General features: G+C 37.1%; 1 protein-coding gene across 11 annotated transcripts in view; it reads right to left on the bottom strand.

Moving 5' to 3' along the window:
* LOC128310958 (zinc finger protein 300-like) overlaps positions 1-24,059 on the bottom strand; it is a 53,360-nt gene that overhangs the window by 4,005 nt on the left and 25,296 nt on the right. For 2 of the 11 annotated variants that reach the window (XM_053200091.1, XM_053200085.1), the window contains exons 2-5: positions 15,654-15,781; positions 14,952-15,048; positions 13,596-13,691; positions 13,250-13,345 (exon numbers count right to left, since the gene is read on the bottom strand). In XM_053200091.1, coding sequence (XP_053056066.1) covers positions 13,250-13,345; positions 13,596-13,691; positions 14,952-15,048 — 289 coding nt within the window. In that variant the 5' untranslated portion in view covers positions 15,654-15,781. Of the gene's footprint in view, positions 1-13,249; positions 13,346-13,595; positions 13,812-14,951; positions 15,049-15,653; positions 15,782-16,489; positions 18,181-23,370; positions 23,437-24,059 lie in introns of those variants that run through there. The other 9 variants (XM_053200072.1, XM_053200056.1, XM_053200063.1 and 6 more) reach the window with 8 other exon arrangements.

The raw sequence follows: 24,059 nt of genomic DNA, 5'->3' as shown, positions 1-24,059 counted from the left end.
TGTCAATCAGGAATTCTGTATCTAGGGAAACTTTCCTTTAAACATGGCAAAATAAAGGCATCTGCAGATAAACAAAAACATTTGTTAGCAGAACCGAATGACAGAATATACTAAAGAAATTATCTCTGACAAAATAACACCAAATGGTAACTCAAATCCACAGGCCCCTAGAAATTTTTTTACGTATGTCAGTAAATATAAGGAATTTAAATATGTCTGCCTTTTCTCTTTTGATTTTCTTTAAAATGCTTTTGTTTTATTTTTTATTTTTTTAAATTTACATCCAAATTAGTTAGCATATAGTGGAACAATGATTTCAGGAGTAGATTCCTTAGTGCCCCTTACCCATTTAGCCCATCCCCCCTCCCACAACCTCTCCCGTAACCCTGTTTGTTCTCCATATTTATGAGTTTCTTCTGTTTTGTCCCCTTCCCTGTTTTTATTTTATTTTTGTTTCCCTTCCCTTATGTTCATCTGTTTTGTCTCTTAAAGTCCTCATATGAGTGAAGTCATATGATTTTGGTCTTTCTCTAATTTCACTTAGCATAATACCCTCCAGTTCCATCCACATAGTTACAAACGGCAAGATTTCATTCTTTTTGATTGTCGAGTAATATTCCATTGTCTGTGTGTGTGTGTGTGTGTGTGTGTGTGTGTGTATATATATATATATATATATATACACACACACACACACACACCACATCTTCTTTATCCATTCATCCATCGATGGACATTTGGGCTCTTTCCATACTTTGCCTATTGTTGATCTTGCTGCTATAAACATGGGGGTGCATGTGTCCCTTCGAAACAGCACACCTGTATCCCATGGATAAACGCCTAGTAGTGTAATTGCTGGGTCGTAGGGTAGTTCTATTTTTAGTTTTTTGAGGAACCTCCATACTGTTTTCCAGAGTGGCTGCACCAGCTTGCATTGCCATTTAAAAAGCTTTTTAAAACAAAAATAATAACATATTGTCCCATTTATGACAAACATAAGTGTAACATACATGATTAAAAGAACAAAGCAGCACCAAATGATCAGGGAGAATAGAGAATGGAGCTATGTTAGTGCAAAATTTCTATGTTTTTCCAGAAAAATATAGCAGCATTAACATGTAGTAGGTTATAAGAAGTTAAATATCATATTGTAACCCCTATAGCAATATTACATGTATGTAGAGACTGAACTATGAATAAAAATTCTACAGGGAAATTAAAATGGTATACTATAAAACATTCTTTTAACACAAAAGAAGACAGGAAAATAAAAAGGACCAAAAGAGACATTAAACAAACAGAAAACAAATAGCAAAATGGCAAACATAAATCAAAACAAATCAATAATTACATTAACTAGAAATGGAATAATATTCCAGTCAGAAACTGTCAGTCTGGATAAAACAGTTAAGAATCAACTATACATTGTCCATAATAAGTTCACTTTATTATTTTTTACATATTTATTTATTTTGAGAGAGAGTGCAAGTGCATGGGGGAGGAGCAGAGAGAGAAGGAGACAGAATCCCAAGCAGGCTCCACACTGTCGGTTCAGAGCGCAAAGCAGGGCTCAATCTTACAAACTGAGATCATGACTTGAGCTGAAATCAACAGTCAGATGCTTAACCAACTAAGCCACCCAGGTGCCCCAAGAAATTCACTTTAAATTCAAAGACAAATAGGCTGAAAACAAAAGAATGGGGAGAAAAACATCATGCAAACTATAAGCATAAGAGAAGTGAAGTAGCTATATTAGTATTAGACAATATAGACTTCAAGATAATAAATATTATTAGAAACAAAGAAGTATATTTCCAAATTGTAAAAGGAGATTTGCAAGAAGATATAACCATTATAAACATATTTGTACCTAACCATAGATGCCCATAACACACATATTAAAACTAACAAAAATGAAAGGAAAAAAAGACAAATTAATGTCTACAGATTTCAACATCCCTCTCACAAGATGTATAAAAGAACAAACACACACACACACACACACACACACACAAACACACACACACACACACACAATAAGCATCAATGAACCTGACATCTATAAATACCCCATCCAACAACAAAATACACATTCATTTCAAGAATATGTGAATCAAACATCAGAATAGACTATATACTGGGCTGCAAAACAAACTGTAATAATTTTATGAGGACAGAAATCATACAGCGTATATTCTCCAACCATAATAAAATCAGAAATAAATATCAAAAAGGGATCTCAAAAATTCCCCCAATGTTTGGAAAATAACATACTTGTAAATAACCTATGTGTCAAAAAGTCCAATAAGGAATTAAAAAATAACTTGGGAATACAAGCTGGTGCAGCCACTCTGGAAAACAGTATGGAGGTTCTTCAAAAAACTACAAATAGAACTACCCTACAACCCAGCAATTACACTACTAGGTATTTATCCAAGGGATACAAGTGTGCTGTTTTGAAGGGACACATGCACCCCCATGTTTATAGCAGCACTCTCAACAGTAGCCAAAGTATGGAAAGAACCCAAATGTCCATCGACGGATGAATGGATAAAGATGTGGTGTGTATATATATATATATATATATATATATATATATATATACACACACATATTGTGTATATATATATATGTGTGTGTATATATATATATATATATATATATACACAATATGTGTGTATATATATATACACACACACACAATGGAGTATTACTTGGCAATCAAAAAGAACGAAATCTTGCCATTTGCAACTACGTGGGTGGAACAGGAGGGTATTATGCTAAGTGAAATTAGTTAGTCAGAGAAAGACCAAAATCATATGACTTCACTCATATGAGGACTTTAAGAGACAAAACAGATGAACATAAGGGAAGGGAAACAAAAATAATATAAAAACAGAGAAGGGGACAAAACAGAAGAGACTCATAAATACGGAGAACAAACTGAGGGTTACTGGAGGGGTTGGAGGGGGGATGGGCTAAATGGGTAAGGGGCACTAAGGAATCTACTCCTGAAATCACTGTTGCACTATATGCTAACTAATTTGGATGTAAATTATTTTTAAAAAAAAAGAAAGAAAGAAATTAGAAAATAACTTGAAACAGGGCGCCTGGATGGCTCAGTTGGTTAAGCGTCTGACTTCGGCTCAGGCCATGATCTCGCAGTTCGTGAGTTCAAGCCCCGCGTCGGGCTCTGCTCACAGCTCAGAGCCTGGAGCCTGCTTCAGATTCTGTGTCTTCCTCTCTTTCTGCCCCTCCCCTACTCATGCTCTGTTTCTGTCTCTCAAAAATGAATAAACGTTAAAAAAATTTAAAAAAAAAAGAACTTGAATGAAAATGAAAACAGTATGTCAAAATTTGTGAAACACAGTTAAAGCAGTACCTAGAGGACAAGTTATATGCAGGTGATGTTCATTTTGCATGATTCTGACATGCATGAATTTCAGTACAGTTTAGTTAAGTAATACCAGTCTGGCATCAAACCGTTAACGTTTTAATTACCACAGTATAGTACCTGCGGCTAATAGCATAAAGTACAAACTTCACTGCCAGCCTTGAGTCCACAAATCAATATGTAAATAACAGATACACATCATGCTCAGTACTCAATCATTTCACTTATTTCAAAGTCTGTTGTCAGTTATTAATTCTACATCTGTTATCTGATACATATACAGAACGCAAAGTGTATAGTGTGTTTCCTCTTGTCTCCCACACAGCATTTTACAAAAATGGTAACTGAAACAGGGAACTGGCCTACAAAGATGAAAATGCAACAGAGAAACAACACTAACAATACTGGATGTGGTTAGAAGATAGATGATAGTGGAAATGTTGGGATTGCCACTATTCATAAGTCTTTAGGTATGTAGACAGAAGGATTTAGTGAAGGTAAAAGTTAATTGACATAAATTCTTAGATTGTGATGAAAAGAATAAATATATTACAGAGAAAGTGACCCTGGAAAAAAATCTTCACAGTATCTTGAACATAACTCTCAACACTGAAAACGAAAAGGGTAAAATGTTGGCGGCTGATCCAACCTTGGAAGAGTTTGAGAATTCAGTAAGATATAGAAAACAGGTTCATTTCCTATCATAAGTTATACAAGGATAAGAAGGTAGACACTGCTCAAACTACTCTGTACAGGGCTGTTAAAAAAAAAATAAAAGATATTTTCAATGCTGTCAATGTTTTAAATTGCAAGGTAGTAAATATTTGTTTTACTATCTCTATATAGTCATAACCAACATTGAGATCATTTTTAATGTTTTCATAAAAAGTTTTAACAAATTACAAAACAATTTTAATTTTTTCCATTGATTATGAAGACTAGTTTGCAAAGTTGTGGCCTGTATGATTAATTTTTATGGTCCTTTGCTACCACACAGGTGAGAACTACCTGTATTTAAATGCTCATATTAGAAAACAAAACAGATCTCAAATAAATAATCTAAGCTTCCACCTTAAGAAGCTAGAAAAAGAGCAAATTAAACCCAAAATAGGTAGAAGACAGGAAAAATAAAGATCAGAGTGGAAGTCAAGGAAATAGAAAATGGACAAACAACAGAGAAAAAGAAATGAAACAAGAAACTGATTATTTGAAAAAATTAATAAAATTAGTATGCTTTAGTTAGCAAAGAGAAAAAAAAAAGGGAAATGGCAATGGCAAAGTAGCAGTGAAAAACAGAAGATCTCTAGACCAGATCCTACAGACATAAAAGAACAATAGGGGATTATCATGAAAAATATGATACCAATGAATTTGACAATTTGGATGAAAGACAAAAATTCCTTCAAAGACATGAATTACCAGAACCCACTCAAGAAAAAATAGATAACTTGAATACATTCACATCAAGGAAAGAAATTTGGTAAATAAAAATCTTCCCACAAAGAAAAGTCCAGACCCAGACCGGTAAATTCTATCACTGTAATATACCATAACCACGAGTGTAACAGCTTCTCCAGGTCTGTGAGTTCTTCTAGCAAATCATCAAACTGCAGGGTGGTCTTCCAGATCCCTAACACAGGCAGCAAACCGAATCCAGCAATACATAAAAAGATTTATACACCATCAGAAAGTGGAAATTGTCCAGGAATGTAAGGTTGGTTTACTATCCAACAATCAATTAATTAAAATTCAGTAATATATCATAATAAGAAGATCTCAGTAAATGCAAAAAAAAATTACATTTGTCAAAATCCAACACATTTTTCATTACAAAAAACACCAAAAAATTAGGAATAGAAAAGAAATCCCTCAACCTGATAAAGGGCATGACAACCTATAGCTAATATACTTAACACTGAAAGATTGGATATCCTCCCCACAAAACATCAGGAATAAGACAAGAATGTCCACTCCCTATTCTATTCAAAATTGTACTGGAGGTTCTAACCAGGATACTTAGGCAAGAAGAAGAAATAAAAGGCATCCAATGTGTGAAGGAATATAAAACTACCTCTTTTTGTAGGTGACAAATCATTTATACAGAAAATCCTAAGAGATCAACTAAAGAACAATTAGAACTAATAATAAATGGGGCAACTGAGTGGCTCAGTCAGTTAAGCAAGTGACTCTTGATTTCAGCTCAGATCATGATCTCATAGTTTGTGAGATCCAGCCCTTGCGTCGGGCTCCATGCTGACAGCATTGAGCCAGCTTGGGATTCTCTCTCCCTCTCTCTCTGCCCCTCCCCTGTTCACTCACACTCAAAATAAAGAAATAAAAACTTACAAAAATAAAAATAAAAATAAAGAAGACCTGGGGTGCCTGGCTGGCTCAGTCAGTTAAGCATCTGACTTCAGCTCAAGTCATGATCTTGTTATGGTTCATGGGCTTGAGCCCCACATCAGGCTCTGCACTGACAGTGTGGAGCCTGCCTGGGATTCTCTCTCTGCCCCTCCCACTTGCTCTCTCTCTCTCTCTCTCAAAATAAATAAATAAGCTTTAAAAAAAAAAAAAGGGGGCACCTGGGTGGCGCAGTCGGTTAAGCGTCTGACTTCAGCCAGGTCACGATCTCGCAGTCCGTGAGTTCGAGCCCCGCGTCGGGCTCTGGGCTGATGGCTCAGAGCCTGGAGCCTGTTTCCAATTCTGTGTCTCCCTCTCTCTCTGCCCCTCGCCCGTTCATGCTCTGTCTCTCTCTGTCCCAAAAATAAATAAACGTTGAAAAAAAAAAAAAAAGAAATAATAGGGATGCTTGGGTGCCTCAGTCAGTTGAGCATCTGACTTTGGCTCAGGTCATGATCTCACGGCTCATGAGTTCAAACCCCACATTGGGGTCTGTGCTGACAGCTCAGAGCCTGGAGCCTGCTTCAGATTCTGAGTCTCTCTCTGCTCCTCCCCTGTTCACACACTGTCTCTGTCTGTCTGTGTGTCTCTCTCTCAAATATAAATAAAATAAAATAAGTTAAAGAAAAAGAAATAATGAGTTTATTAGTAAGTTCTCAGAATACTAGACCAATATATAAAAATAAATTACGTTTCCATACACTTGCAATGGACAATCCAAAAATGAAATTAACAATACAATTCCATTTATAATAGCATCAAATAAAATAAAAGACTAAGAAACAAATTTAACAAGTATGAAATTTATACTCTGAAAACTATTGTTGAAAAAAAGTAATGATCTAAGTGAAAGGAAAAAATTATATGCTCCCACTGATTAGAAGATTTAATATTGTTAAGACAGCAATACTACTCAAATTGATCTAAAAATTCAACGAATCCCTATCAGAATCTAAGAATACGTATTTGTAGAAATGGATACTCTTTATTCCAAAATTCACATGAACCCTGAACAGCCAATGTTTCCAGTCTTGGAAAAGGAGAATGACATTTCCCAATTTCAAAACTTACTACAAGCAACAATAGTCAAGAGACTGGCACAGAGATAGATGTACAGATAGGCAGAATAGTATAGTCAGAAATAAACTCTTTCATTTATGGCTAATTGATTTTTGGCAAGAGTGCCAAGATCATTCAATGGGAAAAGAAAAATCACTTCAATAAATGGTGCTGGAACAAATTCATTCTATGAGGCCAGCATTACCCTGATTCCCAAACCAGGTAAAGACACCACACACACACAAAAAGAGACCTAAAGGCCAGTATCTCTGATGAATATAGATGCAAAAATCCTCAACAAAATAGTAGCAGATTGAATTCAACAATACATTAAAACTATCGTTCACCACAATCAAGTGGGATTTATTCCCAGGATGTAAGAGTGGTTCAATATTTGCAAAAAAATCAACTGATGTGTCCCATCAAGGATAAAGCCACATGATCATTTCAATAGATGCAGAAAAAGCATTTGACAAAGTATAAAATTTATTCATAATAAAAACCCTCAACAAAGTAGGTTTAGAGAGAACATACCTCAGCATAATAAAGGCATCATATATGAAAAGCCCACAGCTAACATCATACTCAATGGGGAAAAACTGAAAGCTTTTCCTGTAAGGTCGGGAACAAGAGAAAAATGTCCACTCTCACCACTTTTATTCAACAGAGTACTGGAAGTCCTAGCCCTAGTAATCAGACAAAAAGAAATAAAAGACATCCAAACTGGTAAGGAAGAAGTAAAACTTTCACTATTTGCAGGTGACATGATATACTATATACTGAAAACCCGAAAGACTCCACCAAAAAAGTGCTGGAACACATATATGAATTCAGTAAGGTCACAGGATACAACATTTATGTACATTTCTATACATTAATAATAAAGCAAAAAGAAATTAAGGAAACAATCTCATTTACAATAATACAAATACCTAAGAATAAACTTAACCAAAGAGGAGAAAAACCCATATTCTGAAAACTAGAAAACAATGATGAAAGAAATTGAAGACACAAACAAATAGACATTCCATGTTCATTGGTTGGAAGAACAAATATTGTTATTTGTAAATTGTTATATAGTAAAATGTTGATACTACCCAAAGCAATCTACACAAGTATTGCAATCCCTATCAAAATACCAACAGCATTTTTCACAGAACTAGAACAAACAATCCTAAAATTTGTAGGGAACCACAAAAGACCCTGAACACCAAAGCAACCTTGAAAAAGAAAAACAGGGGGCACCCGGATGGCTCAGTCGGTTAAGTGTCCAACTTCGGCTCAGGTCATGATCTCCCAGTTTGTGGGTTGGAGCCCCGTGTCAGGCTCTTGACAGCTGGGAGCCTGGAGCCTGCTTCAGATTCTGTGTCTCTCTCTCTGTCTGCCCCTCCCCCACTCCTTCTCTCTCTCTCTCTCTCTCTCTCTCTCTCAAGAATAAATAAACATTAAAAAGATTTAAAAAGAAAGAAAAGAAAAGAAAAACTGGAGGGACCAAAATTCCAGACTTCAAGTTATATTACAAAACTGTAGTAATCAAAACAGGATGGTACTGACACAAAAACACAGATCAGTAGAACAGAATACAGAGCCCAGATATAAACCCACAATTCTATGATCAATTAATCTTCAAGAATATACAATGGGAAAAAGACAGTCTCTTCAACAAATGGTGTTGGGAAAACTGGACAGCTACATGCAAAAAAATGAAAACGGATCACTTTCTGAAACTGTACACAAAAATAAACTCAAAATGGATTAAGGATCTAAATGTGAGACATGAAACCATAAAAATCGTAGAAGAGAGCACAGGCAGTAATTTCTCTGACATTGGCCATAACAATATGTTTTTAGATATGTCCTCTGCGGCAAGGGAAACAAAAGCAAAAATAAACTATTGGAACTACATCAAAATAAAAAGTCTGCACAGCAAAGGTAACAACCAACAAAACTAAAAGACAACCTATGGAATGGGAGAAGATGTTTGCAAATGACTTATCTAACAAAAGGTTAGTATCCAAAATATACAAAGAACTTATACAACTCAACACCTAAAAAATAAATAATCCAATTAAAAACTGGCAGAAGACATTTGCAACTACATGGATGGAACTGGAGGGTATTATGCTGAGCGAAGTTAGTCAGACAAAGACAAATATCATGTAACCTCACTCATGTGGAATTTGAGATACAAAATGGATGAACATAAGGGAAGGAAGTTAAAATAATAGAAAAACGTGGAGGGGGACAAAACCTAAGAGACTCTTAAATACACGGAACAAACTGAGGGTTGCTGGAGGGCTGTGGATGGGGGGGATGGGCTAAATGGGTAAGGGGCCTTAAGGAAGACACTTGTTGGGCTGAGTACTGGGTGTTATACATAGGGGATGAATCACTGGAATCTACTCCTGAAAACATTATTGCACTATATGCTAACTAACTTGGATGTATATTATAAATAAACAAATAAATATGGGGTGCCTGGGTGGCTCAGTTCGTTAAGTGTCCGACTTCGGCTCAGGTCATGATCTCACAGTCCGTGAGTTCAAGCCCCGCGTCAGGCTCTGTGTGGACAGCTCTGAGCCTGAAGCCTGCTTTGGATTCTGTGTCTCCCTCTCTCTACCCCTCCCCTGCTCATGCTCTGTCTCTCTCTGTCTCAAAAAAAATTTTTTTTAATTAAAAAATAAATAAATAACAATGGGCAGAAGACATGAACAGACATTCCTCCAAAGATGACATCCAGATGGCCAACAGACATGTAAAAAATAAAAAGATGTTCAAAATCACTCATCAGGTAAATGCAAATCAAAACCACAATGGGATATTATTACCTCACACCTGTCAGAATGTCTAAAATCAAAAGCTCTACGTTAACTAAAATTTAAATTAAAAAAAAAAGTAGGGGATGGGCTCAAGAAACAACAAATGTTGTTGAGGATGTCAAGAAAAAGAACAACTGTGCATTGCTGGTGGGAATGCAAACTGGTACACCACTGTGGGAGACAGTATGGACGTTCCTCAAAAAATTAAAAACAGAACTACCCTATGATCCAGTAATCACACTACTGGGAATTTACCCAAATACAAAAACACCAATTCAAAGGGATACATGCACCCCTATGTTTACTGCAGCATAATTTACAATAGCCAAATTATGGAAGCAGCCTAAGTGTCCATCAACAGATGAACAGATAAAGAAGATGTGGTATATATACACAATACAGTATCATTGAGCCATAAGAAAGAATGAAATCTTGCCATCTGCAGCAACATGTATGGATCTAGAGTGAAATGCTGAACGAAATAAGCCAGTCAGAGAAACGCAAATACCATTTGATTTCACTCATGTGGAATTTAAGAAACAAATGAACAAAGGAAAAAACAAAAAAAAGACAAAACAAAACCAGACTGAACTACAGAGAACAAACTGATGATTATCAGAGGGGAGGTGTGGGGGGATGGGTGAAGTAGTTAAAGGGGATTAAGAGTACACTTATCTTGATGAGAACTGAATAATATATGGGATTTTTGAATCACTATAAGGTATACCTGAAACTAATACAACACTGTATTTAAGTTTACTAGTATTAAAAAAATAAAAATGAAAAAAACCACACGTCATCATCAAAATAAATAAATAAATAGATAGATAGATAGATAGATAGATAGATAGATAAATAAATAAATAAAATGGCGCTGGAACACCTGGATTGCCACATGCAAAAGAATGAAGTTGGAACCTTACTTCATATCATGTGCAAAAATTAATTCAAAATGTATCAAAGACCTAAATGTAAGAACATTAACAGTATAAAACTTTTAGGAAAAAAACATAGGGGTAAACTTCATGACCTTGGATTTGGCAATAGATTCTTGGATATGACAGCAACAAAAGAACAACAGAAAAACTGGGCTTCATCAAAATTAAAAAATCATGTGTGTCAAAGGATACTATCAAGAGAGTGAAAACATTGGGGCACCTGGGTGGCTCAGTTGGTTCAACATCTGACTCTTGATTTCAGCTCAGGTCATGATCTCATGATTCACGAGACTGAGATCGAGCCCCACATCGAGTTCAATGTTGGCAGCTTGGAGCCTGCTTGGAATTCCTTCTCTTCCTCTCTCTCTGTCCCTCCCCCTCTCGTGTTCTCTCCCTCTCAAAAAGTAAATAAATAGCTTAAAAAAAAAAGAGTAAAAAGGCAACCCATAGGATGGAAGTATTTGCAAATCATGTATCTGGTTAAGAGACTGAAATCAAATAAGAACTCCAGGAGCTTCCAGGTTGGGGAACACATGGGAGGCGCTAGGAGAATGGTGGTGCACCTGGAGAGGGAACGGGAGCTCTGCGCCCCTTCCACATACCTTCCTCTAGGTATCCCCTCCATCTGGGTGTTCCTGGGTTACATACCCTTTTATAGTAAACTGACAGTCTAGGTAAAGCTCAGAAGAGCCTTGTGAGTTCTCCAGATTCCTCTTCCCCTGTATCAGTGACAAGTTGGATGGCAGATGGTGTTAACTTCACTCAACTGGATTCCTGAGGGACCAGTGGAGCATGCCCCCCCTGCCAAACTGTGTTGGATTTGCATCACGTAAAGGAAACAAACACTGTTGTGTTAAGGCACTGGCATGTAGAGGTTAATCTGTAATACAGTATATCTAGCCTGTCCTAATTAATACTAAAATCAGTACCAGTGAACAACAAAAAAGAATCTATACAAAACACTTTATCTACATAAAGAACTTTACATAAAAATTCCATATATGTTCTATATAAGAATTTTATCATACAAAGAATTCTTACAACTCATTAACAAAAAGACAAATAGTTCAAAATAGAAAAAGGATCCCAACACACTATTTTCCAAAGAAGATACATAATGATAAATAAGCAAATGAAAATATGCTCTTATTTTAGTTAAACACAAAGTTGATATATGACCCAGCAATTCCATTCCTAGGTACATACTGAAGAAAAAATAAAACCTATGTCTACACAAAAACTTATGCATGAATGTTTACAGTAGCATTATTCATGTTGCCAGAAGGTGGAAACAAGCCAAATATCCAATGATTGATGAATGGATAACCAAATGTAGTACATCCATACAATGGAATATTACTCAGCCAAAAAAGGAATGAAGGACTGATACATGCTATAATGTGGATGAACCTCAAAAACAGGATGCTAACTGAAAGAAGCCAGTCACAAAAGACCACATATTACATTATTTCCTTTAAATGAAGTATCAAGGGGCACCTGGGTGGCTCAGTTGGTTAAGCGTCCAATTCTTGGTTTTGGCTCAGGTCACAATCTCACAGTTTCGTGGGTTTGAGTCTCATGTCAGGCTCTGCACTGGTGGCACAGAGTCTGCTTAGGATTCTCCTCTCTCCCTCACTCTCTGCCTCTAACCTCCTCACACTGTTTCTGTCTCTCTCAAAATAAATAAATAAAACTTAAAAAAAGACATTTAATAAATGAAATATCAAGAGTAGGCAAATTAACAAAGACAGAAAGTAGATTAGTGGTTGCCTAGGGCTGGGAGATGGGAAACAGGGGTGTGATAGCTAAAGAGTACAGGATCTCTTTTGTAGGTGATAAAAATGTTTTAAAATTGGCTGTGGCAATTGTTACACATTATCTGTGAATACACTAAAAACCACTGAATTGTTAACTTTGGGTCAACTGTAAGGCATGTGAGTTATATCTTAAAGTTGTGTCAATAAAAATAGTAACAGAAAATTTCAGAGTACAGCTAATGAAACTTTGTCTGTATTCACACTGTGCATCCACACTTATATTACGTTAGTCTCCAATAAATATCTTTTACTGAAGTCAAGTAAGCCTAGCAAATTTCTTCCAGAAAGCCATAAGGATTCCTAACTCCAAGAATTTATACACATCCATTCCTAGAGCTTGCCTTTGCCATCCTCCTGCCTAACCCACACTTCAAATATACTTCAGAGGGGCTGGTTCATGCTGGGAAAACATGCCTTCTTAAGTTATGCCACATCTCTTTAGACTATGATTTTCATTTAACTCCTAAAACATTAACTAGATTGGTCATGCAATTTTATACAGCCATGAACTTTGATTCTTATCTTTCCATGTAAAATCTATGTTCCTGAAAAGCATCTGATTTCTAGTGCCTTTGAATTTCTTCTCGAAAGGCACTAAAGACATGATTGTTGAGTGAATCAGTAAGAAACTTTTTTTCTCTTTGTGGCTCACTATTACTTAATGAGTTGTCGGATACTTACTACACGTTCAGCACAGGTGCAAGAGGGAATAGGAATTGCCAACTAGGTGGAAGCATAAGTCTCAGCCACCAGCCAATTAAAAACAAAAAACAAAGAAACTGAGATTTCACTTCCCTTGACTCCCACCTGCTAGATTTTTACCTGGATAGATCCAATCTGATACATCTCTCTTTATTATCCATGGCTCTTCTCCTTGTTCCAACTTGGAGATGACATCTGGTTTGGAAACTGGATGCCCTATTATAGAGAAATCAGAGAGGAATTGGGTTGACTGCAGTGAAGAAAAAAAAGGGTACTATTTTAGGAGCCCCACAATGAAGCTGTCCAGCTACCCCCAGCAGAGTAATAACCTGCTGGAGAGGAGATTGGGGAATAGAGAGCACAAAATCAGTCATTACATATGTCAGGAACCCACCCAATTTGATCAAATGAGAAGAGATAAGCACTGGATTAGATATGCTGGGATATGCGGGGAAGCCATCCTTACCCAATGAGATCACATGGCTGAAGTTCTCCAGCATCACATCTCTATACAGGGTCCTCTGAGCAGGGTCCAGTTGCTGCCACTCCTCCTTAGTGAAAGCTACAGCCACATCCTCAAATGACAATGGACCCTATAATAGCATGCTCCTGTTCAATCTGAAGTGATCATTCCCATTTTTACCACAGCATGCAAAACTATGTGCCCAGTTCTATGTAGTGCCTATTCAGAAAAATGATGTAAAATTTTGTCTTTAGCAAAAAGAGTCAAACATATCAGAAGAACAGAAGAGCAAAAGAGACTTACTCACAAATGGGAATTCAATAAAGGCAGCATTTTAAATAAGTAACTTGTTCAATAAATGGTACTGGAAAAAGTGGATAGTCATTCAGTTAAATAAGAAAGTTGAGACTTTATGTTTTAAAAACAAGAAACAGTTTCCAGATGGGGAAAAAAAAATCTAAGCATTGCAAATTATTAATACTGGCTATCCCAGGAGAAAGGGAATTTTAAAATCCTTTTCACTTTATCTTATTTATTTATTTATTTATTTATTTATTTATTTATTTCTTAAATGTTTTTACCAAGTAGGGATAATTCAGGCTAGGACAAAAAAAATAGTAAAATGATTTTATAAATTGAAAAAAATAGGGCAAGAACTGGCATTCAGTTGGGGAGTAGCTTCACAAACCCCGAGACCACAGCAAAGGCTATAGAAAATCAGAGACCCCTGTGCTCCAAATGTTTACCACAGAATTTTAAGTACAGAACTGCCTATTTGAGAGAAATAATCATATAGAGACAAATAGATACTCATCATTCCATCTTATCTAGGTTTTATCTCTGGATAAACTGTACCTTAGTTCTCCCAAAGAATAATGCTTATGGAGTTCAGCTTTAACATTATAACTGTCTTCTAAAAAAATATTTAAAGACACAACCACAAAAAATCTACTGATACATTTATGCAGAAGTATAGGTCAGGACATCATCTATAGGAGACCCCCACCCCCCAAAGAAATTTCTTTTTTTCCTGATTTGTGGAGAATGCCAAATCACATATATGATGTTCTCTACCTTTCCACTGTGGCTGCTAGAAAAGATCAAACAAATGTGCACTTTAATTTACACATTTATGTAAAATAGACATAATATAATAAGTGTATTATATTTATATAGAACTTATACATAACAAATATATATGTGAACTCTAATAGTGGTTTTATGTGGTTCTACTTATTACATAGCAACTCATTCCAAGTCTTTGTTCTCTCTACATTTTCCCTAATTCTAATCTCTAGCTTTCTACACTTCCCCATTTGATTATATGGAAACCAAGTACAAAATAAGCAAGCAACTCACGTGAGACTTGGTCATTTTCTGCTTCTCTTCCAAAAGAGCAGAGGTCTGAAAAATCAGGACTGAGAGACAGACTAAGTCTCCAGGGGCCATTTACCATCTAGAAACAACCACCAACAGAAGTCAGATGAAAAACAGGTCGCCCCATAGAAGGTCATTTGATCCTTATAGAAGGATCTGTATGCACCATGTGAAAAAAGTCCTCTTGTGATTATAATAGGATCACATAGAAAATGTACAAGGTGATTTTTAATTGGATAAACGAAGTTATTTCTGTTGATACACAAACACCTTAATGTTCCCCTTTGAATCAGCAATTCTATTTGCAATTCTATCTGTAAGACTCTATCATAAGACAATAATCATGTCTACACATATCCGTAAGATTTAACTGCAGATGGAGCAGTTCCCTGACAATAAGAATAAGAATGACCAAGTAGAAAACTAAGGAATGCACCCATATTCCCTAGACGTAAGCAGCCAGCAAAATCCTAAGAGCTCTCTTATATTTTCCCCTAACCCAGCAAATTATCTTGCCAAGTCAATATTCAAAGACTAAAATTGTTGATTTTGCTGATTTTAACATGTTTTTTGCTTAAGATTTTATTGTTGATTTCCAATAGTGCAGTTATCTATATAAGAAAATCGTGACAGGTTAGAACCATTGATAAACAGGAATACAGTACAGTGCAGAAAGATACTTACCTGGTGAATTCTTCTCAGTCCCAGGATGGATCATCCAGAGAAGGCTGTACTCATTCACAGGAAGTGAGTGCTCCCATGATAGGTAGACTGTTTCATATGGGGTTATTCCAGGCTTTGTCAAAATGAACCTAGAAGGAAACAATTAAATAGTCAGGCTCCTCTCTGGACACTGAGCTCTGAAACAAGTAAATAACAGGTGTTTAATAAATGTTTGCTGAACAGAATGTAGAACAAATTCAATAAATAGGAAGAAACAGGGCTGAAATCACACCTCATGTAAGAAAAAGAAAAAGCAGCTCTCACATTTCAGAGCTGGTCTGGCACTCAAACTCTCCTATTTAATATAATTACACAGAGTATCAACATCAGACAAGGCCACTCAGTGACCAAGATGGAATAAAACAAAAACAAGCCCTCTCTGAAGTCATGTCTGAACACAGACAAAACATCCACATTGTCCAATCCACAAAACACCCTCTCTCCTGGTTAACATGAGTGACTGCTACTTCCTCACCTATTACAGCTTTAACTTCAGGTTAGTCTTTCCTCTCTCCAGATGTACTGAAATTCCCAAACAATGAATCACCCCACTTCCTTACAACATCCAATTCAGAGCAAGGTCCGAACTCCCTTAGGCCCTCCTCGAAATCACCTAACACAAATCCTGTAAGTTCTTTCTAACACGCTCTTTCTGAGAAGCCCCCACTTTCCCCATGGTGTAACTAGATGCTAGAGCAATAAACCCAATCTGTTCAACTACAGGGTGTTCCTGGAGGTCTTTGGCTAGAGAGAATCGACAATAATAATGTTATTTCTTTAGATTTGTTTGGTCTTACATTCAAAGGATGTTTTCTTCTGTGAGCTTTTGAGCGATGGAGGGAGATGGTGATTTGAGAAAACATCTGAGGAGGGTCTTCAAGGTGGGGGCCACCTCGGACTTTACATAAATTGTAAAGTTTTCTCATTAAACCAGGACGGACCTTTATCAGCCACTGGCTGAATTAATGACTCCTACAAATCACTGAACCAGCAGGGGCAGAAATCACAAATCCCAAAGAGCACTTCCAACAAACCCCCAACACAAGACTAGCCATATAGGTTCACGAATCACTGGTCACATGGATACTCCAACAGCGCACAGACCTGCCATCCCTGACCCACAGATCAGACAGCTCTCCTTATTACTGACCTCTACATGTACCCAACACTCATCCCACAGACTTCCCATCAGACTCCATAGACCTCCAATTGCTGACCGCCCCTCCAATATCAACCCCAAACTTCCTCATGACTCAATCCATAAATCCCACTTCTACTCCCAGCTCGATTATCAGGTCCGGAAACGTCCGTCACAGTTTAACCCGGGACAGCTGTCATGGATTAACGTGATTAACACCCGCTTCCTGACTGGGTGACCACAGCGCAGGGCTCTCAAGCATGCGCCGAGCTATTCTGCGCGGTTTTGCCCACTCCGCATTCTCTGCGGCTTTGTTCAGGAGGCAAGATGTCCGCCCCCATGCGCTGTGTCTCACTGCGGAAGCCGCCATCTTGAGAACCCGGACAATTCCGTACACGAGGAGGAACTTGGTTTATTCCCAGCCTGAGTTTGGACCGTGTCTTTGCGGCGGCGAGGGGAACGGGTAAAATGACCGAAAGGAAGATTATATAAACCCGTGTGGGGCAAAGTTTTGCCGAGAGCTTTTAAAGGATCGGGGAAGAAGGTGCAGTAGTGCAGTCCTTTATTTGAAGACTAACTGGGGAAAGAGGAATTTGGAACGGTGGAATCCTTTTGCAGGGATTCTACTTCAAAGTGCTGGTAAATGGTACAGCCCTATACAGGGGGATTCGCCCTATACGAGGGAATTCCACTGTAGGACAGAGGGGCAAAAGTGATGGAAGGGCTCATGGGGGGGGGGGGGCGGAGAGGGGTCATAAAACCGTTAATTATGCTAAAAAAAACAATGCTAAGGAATCGCGTTGGGGAAATTCCTACTACCGTAGTATGTTGCAGGGAATGTCTGATGAAAAAAAGGAAAATTGAGACAATGATGAGACTGAGGCACAAAATAAAGGAAGAATCTGAGGAACAGAGAATGGAGACTAAGGCACAAAACGAGGGGGGCGGGGGGTGTAGGTATTGAGACTGAAAGGCTGAGGTCTGAGACGAGGGGAGAATGCAGAAGAGGGAGAGACTGAAAGGGATAAAAAGGACACTGAGTGAGTGGAAGGGGGAAGACCGAGGTAGGGTGGCTAACCCCCTAGGTTTGTCTGGAATTTCCCAGGAAATCCATCCTCAGGACTTCAAACCTCTCAGTTTGAGGAGATGGGTGGGGAAAGTTGGGGGAAAGTGCAAAACCTATAAGGTGACCTAAAAACTAAGGCAATGAGCAACAACGTTTTTATTTTTATTTTTAAAATATAATTTGCCAAGTTAGCTAACATACAGTGTATACAGTGTGCTCTTGGCTTCGGGAGTAGATTCCCATGATTCATTGCCTACATACAACACCCAGTGCTCATCCCAACAAGTACCCTCCTCAATGCCCATCACCCATTTTCCCCTTCCCTTGCCCTCCCCCCCCCACCAACCCTCAGTTTGTTCTCTGTATTTAAGAGTCTCTTATGGTTTGCCTATAAGACTTTGCGTATAGTTTGAAACTATTTTTTCCCCTTCCCTTCCCCCATGGTCCTCTGTTAAGTTTCTACTTATCAAGATAGTATGGTATTGGCACAAAAACAGACACACAGACCAATGGAATAGAATGGAGAACCCAGAATTTGGACCTACAAATGTACGGCCAACTAATCTTTGACAAAGCAAGAAAGAATATCCAATGGAAAGAAGTCTCTTTAGCAAATGGTGCTGGGAGAACTGGACAGCAACACGAAGAAGAATGAAACTGGACCACTTTCTTACACCATTCACAAAAATAAACTAAAATGGATGAAAGACCTAAATGTGAGACAGGAAACCATCAAAATCCTATAGGAGAAAACAGGCAACAACCTCTTTGACCTCAGCCACAGCAACTTCTTGCTCTACACGTCTCCAAAGGCAAGGGAAATACAAGCAAAAATGAACTACTGGGACCTCATCAAGATAAAAAACTTTTGCCCTGCAAAGGAAATAATCAACAAAACTAAAAGGCAACGGATGGAATGGGAGAAGATATTTGCAAATGACATATCGGATAAAGGGTTAGTATCCAAAATCTATAAAGAACTTACCAACCTCAACACCTAAAAAACAAATAATCCAATGAAGAAATGGGCAGAAGACATGAATAGACACTTTTCCAAAGACGACATCCAGATGGCGAACAGACACATGAAAATATGCGTAACACGTTTTTGAAAATATGCATAACACGTTTTTAAAGTCAAGTAGATAAGGATATAGATTTTGTACCCTTCCCAGTCAGCATTGCTATTTTTCCCCTTGGATTCTGATGTTGGCAACCATGATTTGCGATTTACAATAATGGATTATCCATTGTTGTGTCACTCAGGAGTGATACGTTTTAAGTGTGTAACTTAAATGCATGGCATTCATAAGTGTTAACGGTCTTTTGCTTTGTCTATGGATTAACCATCGTGCTTTGTACATAATGCTTGTTTAATTTTTAAATTGTAAATATTGTGACCATGTTTTCTAAGAGTTCAGAAAATGAAAATGAAAACAACTGTAATATCAATGACATTGCCCAAAAAAAGCCTCTTATTTTGATGACAGATGTAAAGACACACCCATACCTGGATTAGGGAGGTAAAAAACTAAAATAGAGCAAATTGCACAATATGCAAAAGAGAATTCAGGCTTGGGCACGGCGGTGAAGGGGGTGCAAAAGCAAAATGAAACGAGTCAAGGATGACAGGCAAATACTTCTAAATAAATAAAAGGGTTTTTGCCTCCCCAAAAGACACCAACACTGAGTTGAAAATAGTAATTTCCCAGTTATATTAGACAGACAGCATAAATAGATATTACTGTATAGTTCTAATCACTTATATATGAAACGGAATAAAATTACATTTCCAAACTCAAATGTTGCAACTAAAATGTCCTGTGGACAAAAGGAGAAATTTTGGTAATAGATGTGTTAGCCCCTTACAGTGTAGAGCCAATCTTGCTTTGTATTATTATTATTATCATTATTACTATTTTTATGTTTATTTATTTTTGAGAGAGAGAGCACAAGCAGGGGAGGAACAGAGAGAGGGGGGACAAAGAATCCAAAGGAGGCTCTGTGCTGCCAGTGCATAGCTCCACACGGGTTCGAACCCATGAACTGTTAGATCATGATCTGAGCTGGTCAGTCGCTCAACCGACTGAGCCACCCAGGCGCCCCTTTTATTATTTTTTATTTATTTTATTATTTTATTTTATTAAGAGAGAGAAAGAGAGTGTAAGGGAGAGTGGCAGAGGGGGAGAGAGTGAATCTTAAGCAGGCTCCACACTTAGCATGGAGCCTGATGTGGGGCTCGATTCCACATCCCTGGGATCATGACATGAGCCGAAATCAAGAGTTGGGCACTCAACCAATTGAGCTGCCCAGATGCCCCAATCCTGCTTTCAATGGTATATCAGGAAATACATCAAATCATGACAGAAAACAAATCCCCTAGCTCTTCACACTTGGATTGAAAAATGGGGGTCAAACTGTCTTTTTCATTTATAAAGATTTTCATGAAACTAAAGAAAATAATATTGTTGATATCTTGTCCAATTGTAAACTAGACTTTTTTCAACTAGAAAAATGTTCAGTAGACACTGCAAGTGTAAATCTGCGGTTAAATTCACTCTATAAACTTATCAAAGTAAATGAAAACATCTTACCTGCTAAGATAGCATATAGTTATAGATAACATATAGTTAGAGCATGTTTCTTCCCTATCCATTAATCCATTTACATTTAAAATGACCACTGTTCTGCCATTTTGCTAGTTGTTTCTATGTGTCATATTTTTTGTGTGTGCCTCAATTCCCTCAATACTGCCTTCTTTTTGATTTTTTTTTTTACAGTGTACCATTTTGATTCCCTGTTTAGTTCTTTTTTTGAAAATGTTTTAGTTATTCTCTTATTGGCTGCTATGGAAATTACAATTAACATCCTGAATGTACAATAATCTACTTTGAATCGTTACCAATGTAGCTCTAATAGCATACAAAACATTGATCCTTTACAACTCTGTCCTGCCGTTACTTTCACCTTTCTGTTGTTATTGTAGACAAAATAGACATGAAGTCAGAAATTGTTACAAGAGAAAAAAGGTCATTATATATTGATAAAAGAGTCAATTCATCAAAAATATTAACAATTATGAACATTTATACACTGAACAAGGACCAAAAATATTGAAGCAAATATTGACATTATTAAAGGGAGAAATGGACAGTTTTATAATAGCAGTGGGAGACTTCAACACCCCATTTCAAATAATGGATTGAACATAGAAACACAAAATGAATAAGGATATAAATAACCTGATTAACACTTAAACTAGACCTAAGAGACATACAGGACACTATACCCAGTAACAGCTAAACACTTGTTTTTTTCAGGTTCACACGGAACATTCTTCAGGATGTACCACATCTTAGGCTACAAAACAAGTATCAATAAATTTTAAAACACTGAAATCATATATACTATGTTCTCCAACCACAAGATAATAAAATTGGAAACTAATGAGAAGAAAAACTGGAAAGTTCACAAATATGTAGAAATTAAACAGGACACTATTAGATAACCAGTGGGTAAAAGAAAAAAAAAAAACACAAGGAAAATTTTAAAGTATTTGGGGGTGCCTGGGTGGCTCCGTGGGTTAAGTGTCCAACTTCAGTTCAGGTGATGATCTCACAGTTCGTGGGTTCAAGCCCCGCATTGGGCTCTGTGCTGAACACTTGCTCAGAGCCTGGAGCCTGCTTCAGATTCTGTGTCTCCTTCTCTCTCTGTCCCTCCTCTGCTCATGCTCTGTCTCACTCTGTCTCTCAAAAATAAATAAATGTAAAACAAATTTTTTTTTAAATACTTGGAAACGGGTGTCTGGGTGGCTCAGTAGGTTAAGCGTACAAACTCTTGATTTCGGTTCAGATCATGATCTCATGGTTTGTGAATTTGAGCCCTACACGGGCCCTGTGCTGACAGGATTGAGCCTGTTTAGGATTCTTTCTCCCTCCCTCTCTCTTGGTCCCTCCCCTGATTGTACACATGCTGTCTCTCAAAATAAACAAACATTATAAAAAAAAAAAAAAGGAAGTAACATTAAATTAATATGGAATCAATTAATATGAGAAAATATTTTCCTCGTATTTGTATCCCTATCCTTCTGGTTAAATCAAGGAAAAAGTATCAATACTCATGTTTGTAACATCTAACACTTCCTCTTCTTTTTTAAACCTAGGCGGTCTAGTTCAGAGCCTTTGGCAAACTACAGTAGCTACTTAACTAAAAGTTAAGTAAAATCCCAGCTTGGGATTCTCTCTCTCTCCCTTTGCCCCTCCCCACCACCCTCAAACAGAGACAAATGAAACAAAACAAAACAAACGACAACACACCAAGCTTATTGGATACAGCGAAGGCAGGGCATGGATGGAAATTTAGAGCTGTAAATGCCTACAGTAAAAAAAGAAGCAATATCACAAGCAATTGCCTAACTTTACACCTTAAGTAACTAGAAAGACATGAAAACTAAAACAGAAGGAGGAAGGAGATAATAAAGATTCGAGTGGAAATAAACAAAATAGAGAAGAACAATAGAAATGATCAACAGAACCAGTAGTTGGTTTTTTGAAAGATCAAAATAAATAAGTAAACTTAAAAAAAAAAAAAGATCAAACACAGAACAAGGATGCCTCCTTTCACCACTTTATTCAACATTGTGCTGAAATTATGGCCATAGTAATTAGCCAAGGGAAAAAAATAATCAGGGGCATCCAAATTAGAAAGGAAGATGAAAATGTATCTATTCACAGGCAACATAATCTTAGTAAAATCCAAAAACCTCTCCCTCCTGCCTCACACACAAATTATTGAAGCTAATAAATTCAGTAAGGTTGCAGGATACAAGGCCAACATAAAAGTGATATTTCTACACAATATCAACAAACAATTCGAAAAGGACATTAAGCAAACAATTCCATTTATAATAGCATCCAAAGGAATAGAATACCAACAAATAAACCAAATAAGTACAATACTTCTACGTTGAAAACTACAAAAACATTGCTGAAAAGAATTAAAGATCTAAGCAAAAGGAAAGGTAGTATGCAATCACTGATTCGGAAAACTTGATAATATTAAGATGCATTATTCCCCAAAGGCATCCAGAGATTCAATGAAATTCCTAACAAAACCCAACAGCTTCTTTTGCAGAAATAGAAAAGGTTATCCTTAAATGCACACGGAATTGCAAGAGACCCAGAATAGCCAAAACAACCTTGGAAAAAGAACAAAGTTGGAGGGCTTATACTTTTTTACTTCAAAAATTACTACAAAACCATGGTTATCAAAACAATGTGGTACTAGCATATGGGTAGACATATATAGGTCAATAGAATAGAATGAAGAGTCCAGAAATATACCCAGACACCTATGTTCAAGTGGTTTTTGACATGGGTGGCAAGACCATTCAATGAGAAAAGGACTGTTCTTTCAAGAAATAGCCCTGGGAAAATTAGATAGGCACATGCAAAGGAATAAAATTGGACCCTTACCTTCCATCATATGAAAATAGCCAACAATCACATGAAAAATTCTTGACATTATTAGTCATCAGGGAACTGCAAATCAAAACCAAAATGAGATACCACTTTATACCCACTAGGATGGCTAGCATCAAAAAGTCAGATAATAACAAATGTTAGTAATGATGTGGTGAAATCAGAACCCTCATACACTGCTGGTGGGAATGTAAAATGGTGTAGCCACTTTGGAAAAAACTTGGCACTAAACAGAGAATTACTATATGACCCAGCAATTCCACTGCCAGGATCTACACGCAAGAATTGAAAGTGGTATATCCACATCAAAGTGTATACACTATTTACATAATTATTCATAAAAGTCAAAAGGTACAAACAAGCCAAATGCCGATCAAATGGTGAATGGATAAAGAAAATGTGGTCTGTACATACAATAGAATATTATTTGTCCATAAAGAATGAACTGATACATGCTACAATACGGGTGAACCTTGAAAATATTACATTAAGTGAAAGAAGGCAGTCATAAAAGACTACATAGTACATGATTCAATTTATATGAAAATATAAATAGAACAGGCATATCTACAGAGCCTGAAAGTACCAGGCTTAGGTATTTAGGGCTGGGAGGTGGTGAATAGTGGGGCAATAGCTAAAGGGTACCGAGTTTCTTTTTGCAGTGATAACAATGTTCTGAAATT

The sequence above is a fragment of the Acinonyx jubatus genome, chromosome A1 (genome assembly GCF_027475565.1).
Source record: "Acinonyx jubatus isolate Ajub_Pintada_27869175 chromosome A1, VMU_Ajub_asm_v1.0, whole genome shotgun sequence".
NCBI classification, from domain to species: Eukaryota; Metazoa; Chordata; class Mammalia; order Carnivora; family Felidae; genus Acinonyx; species Acinonyx jubatus.
The sequence above is the reverse complement of the archived record's forward strand: the minus strand, read 5'-3'. Positions and strand labels throughout refer to the sequence as shown.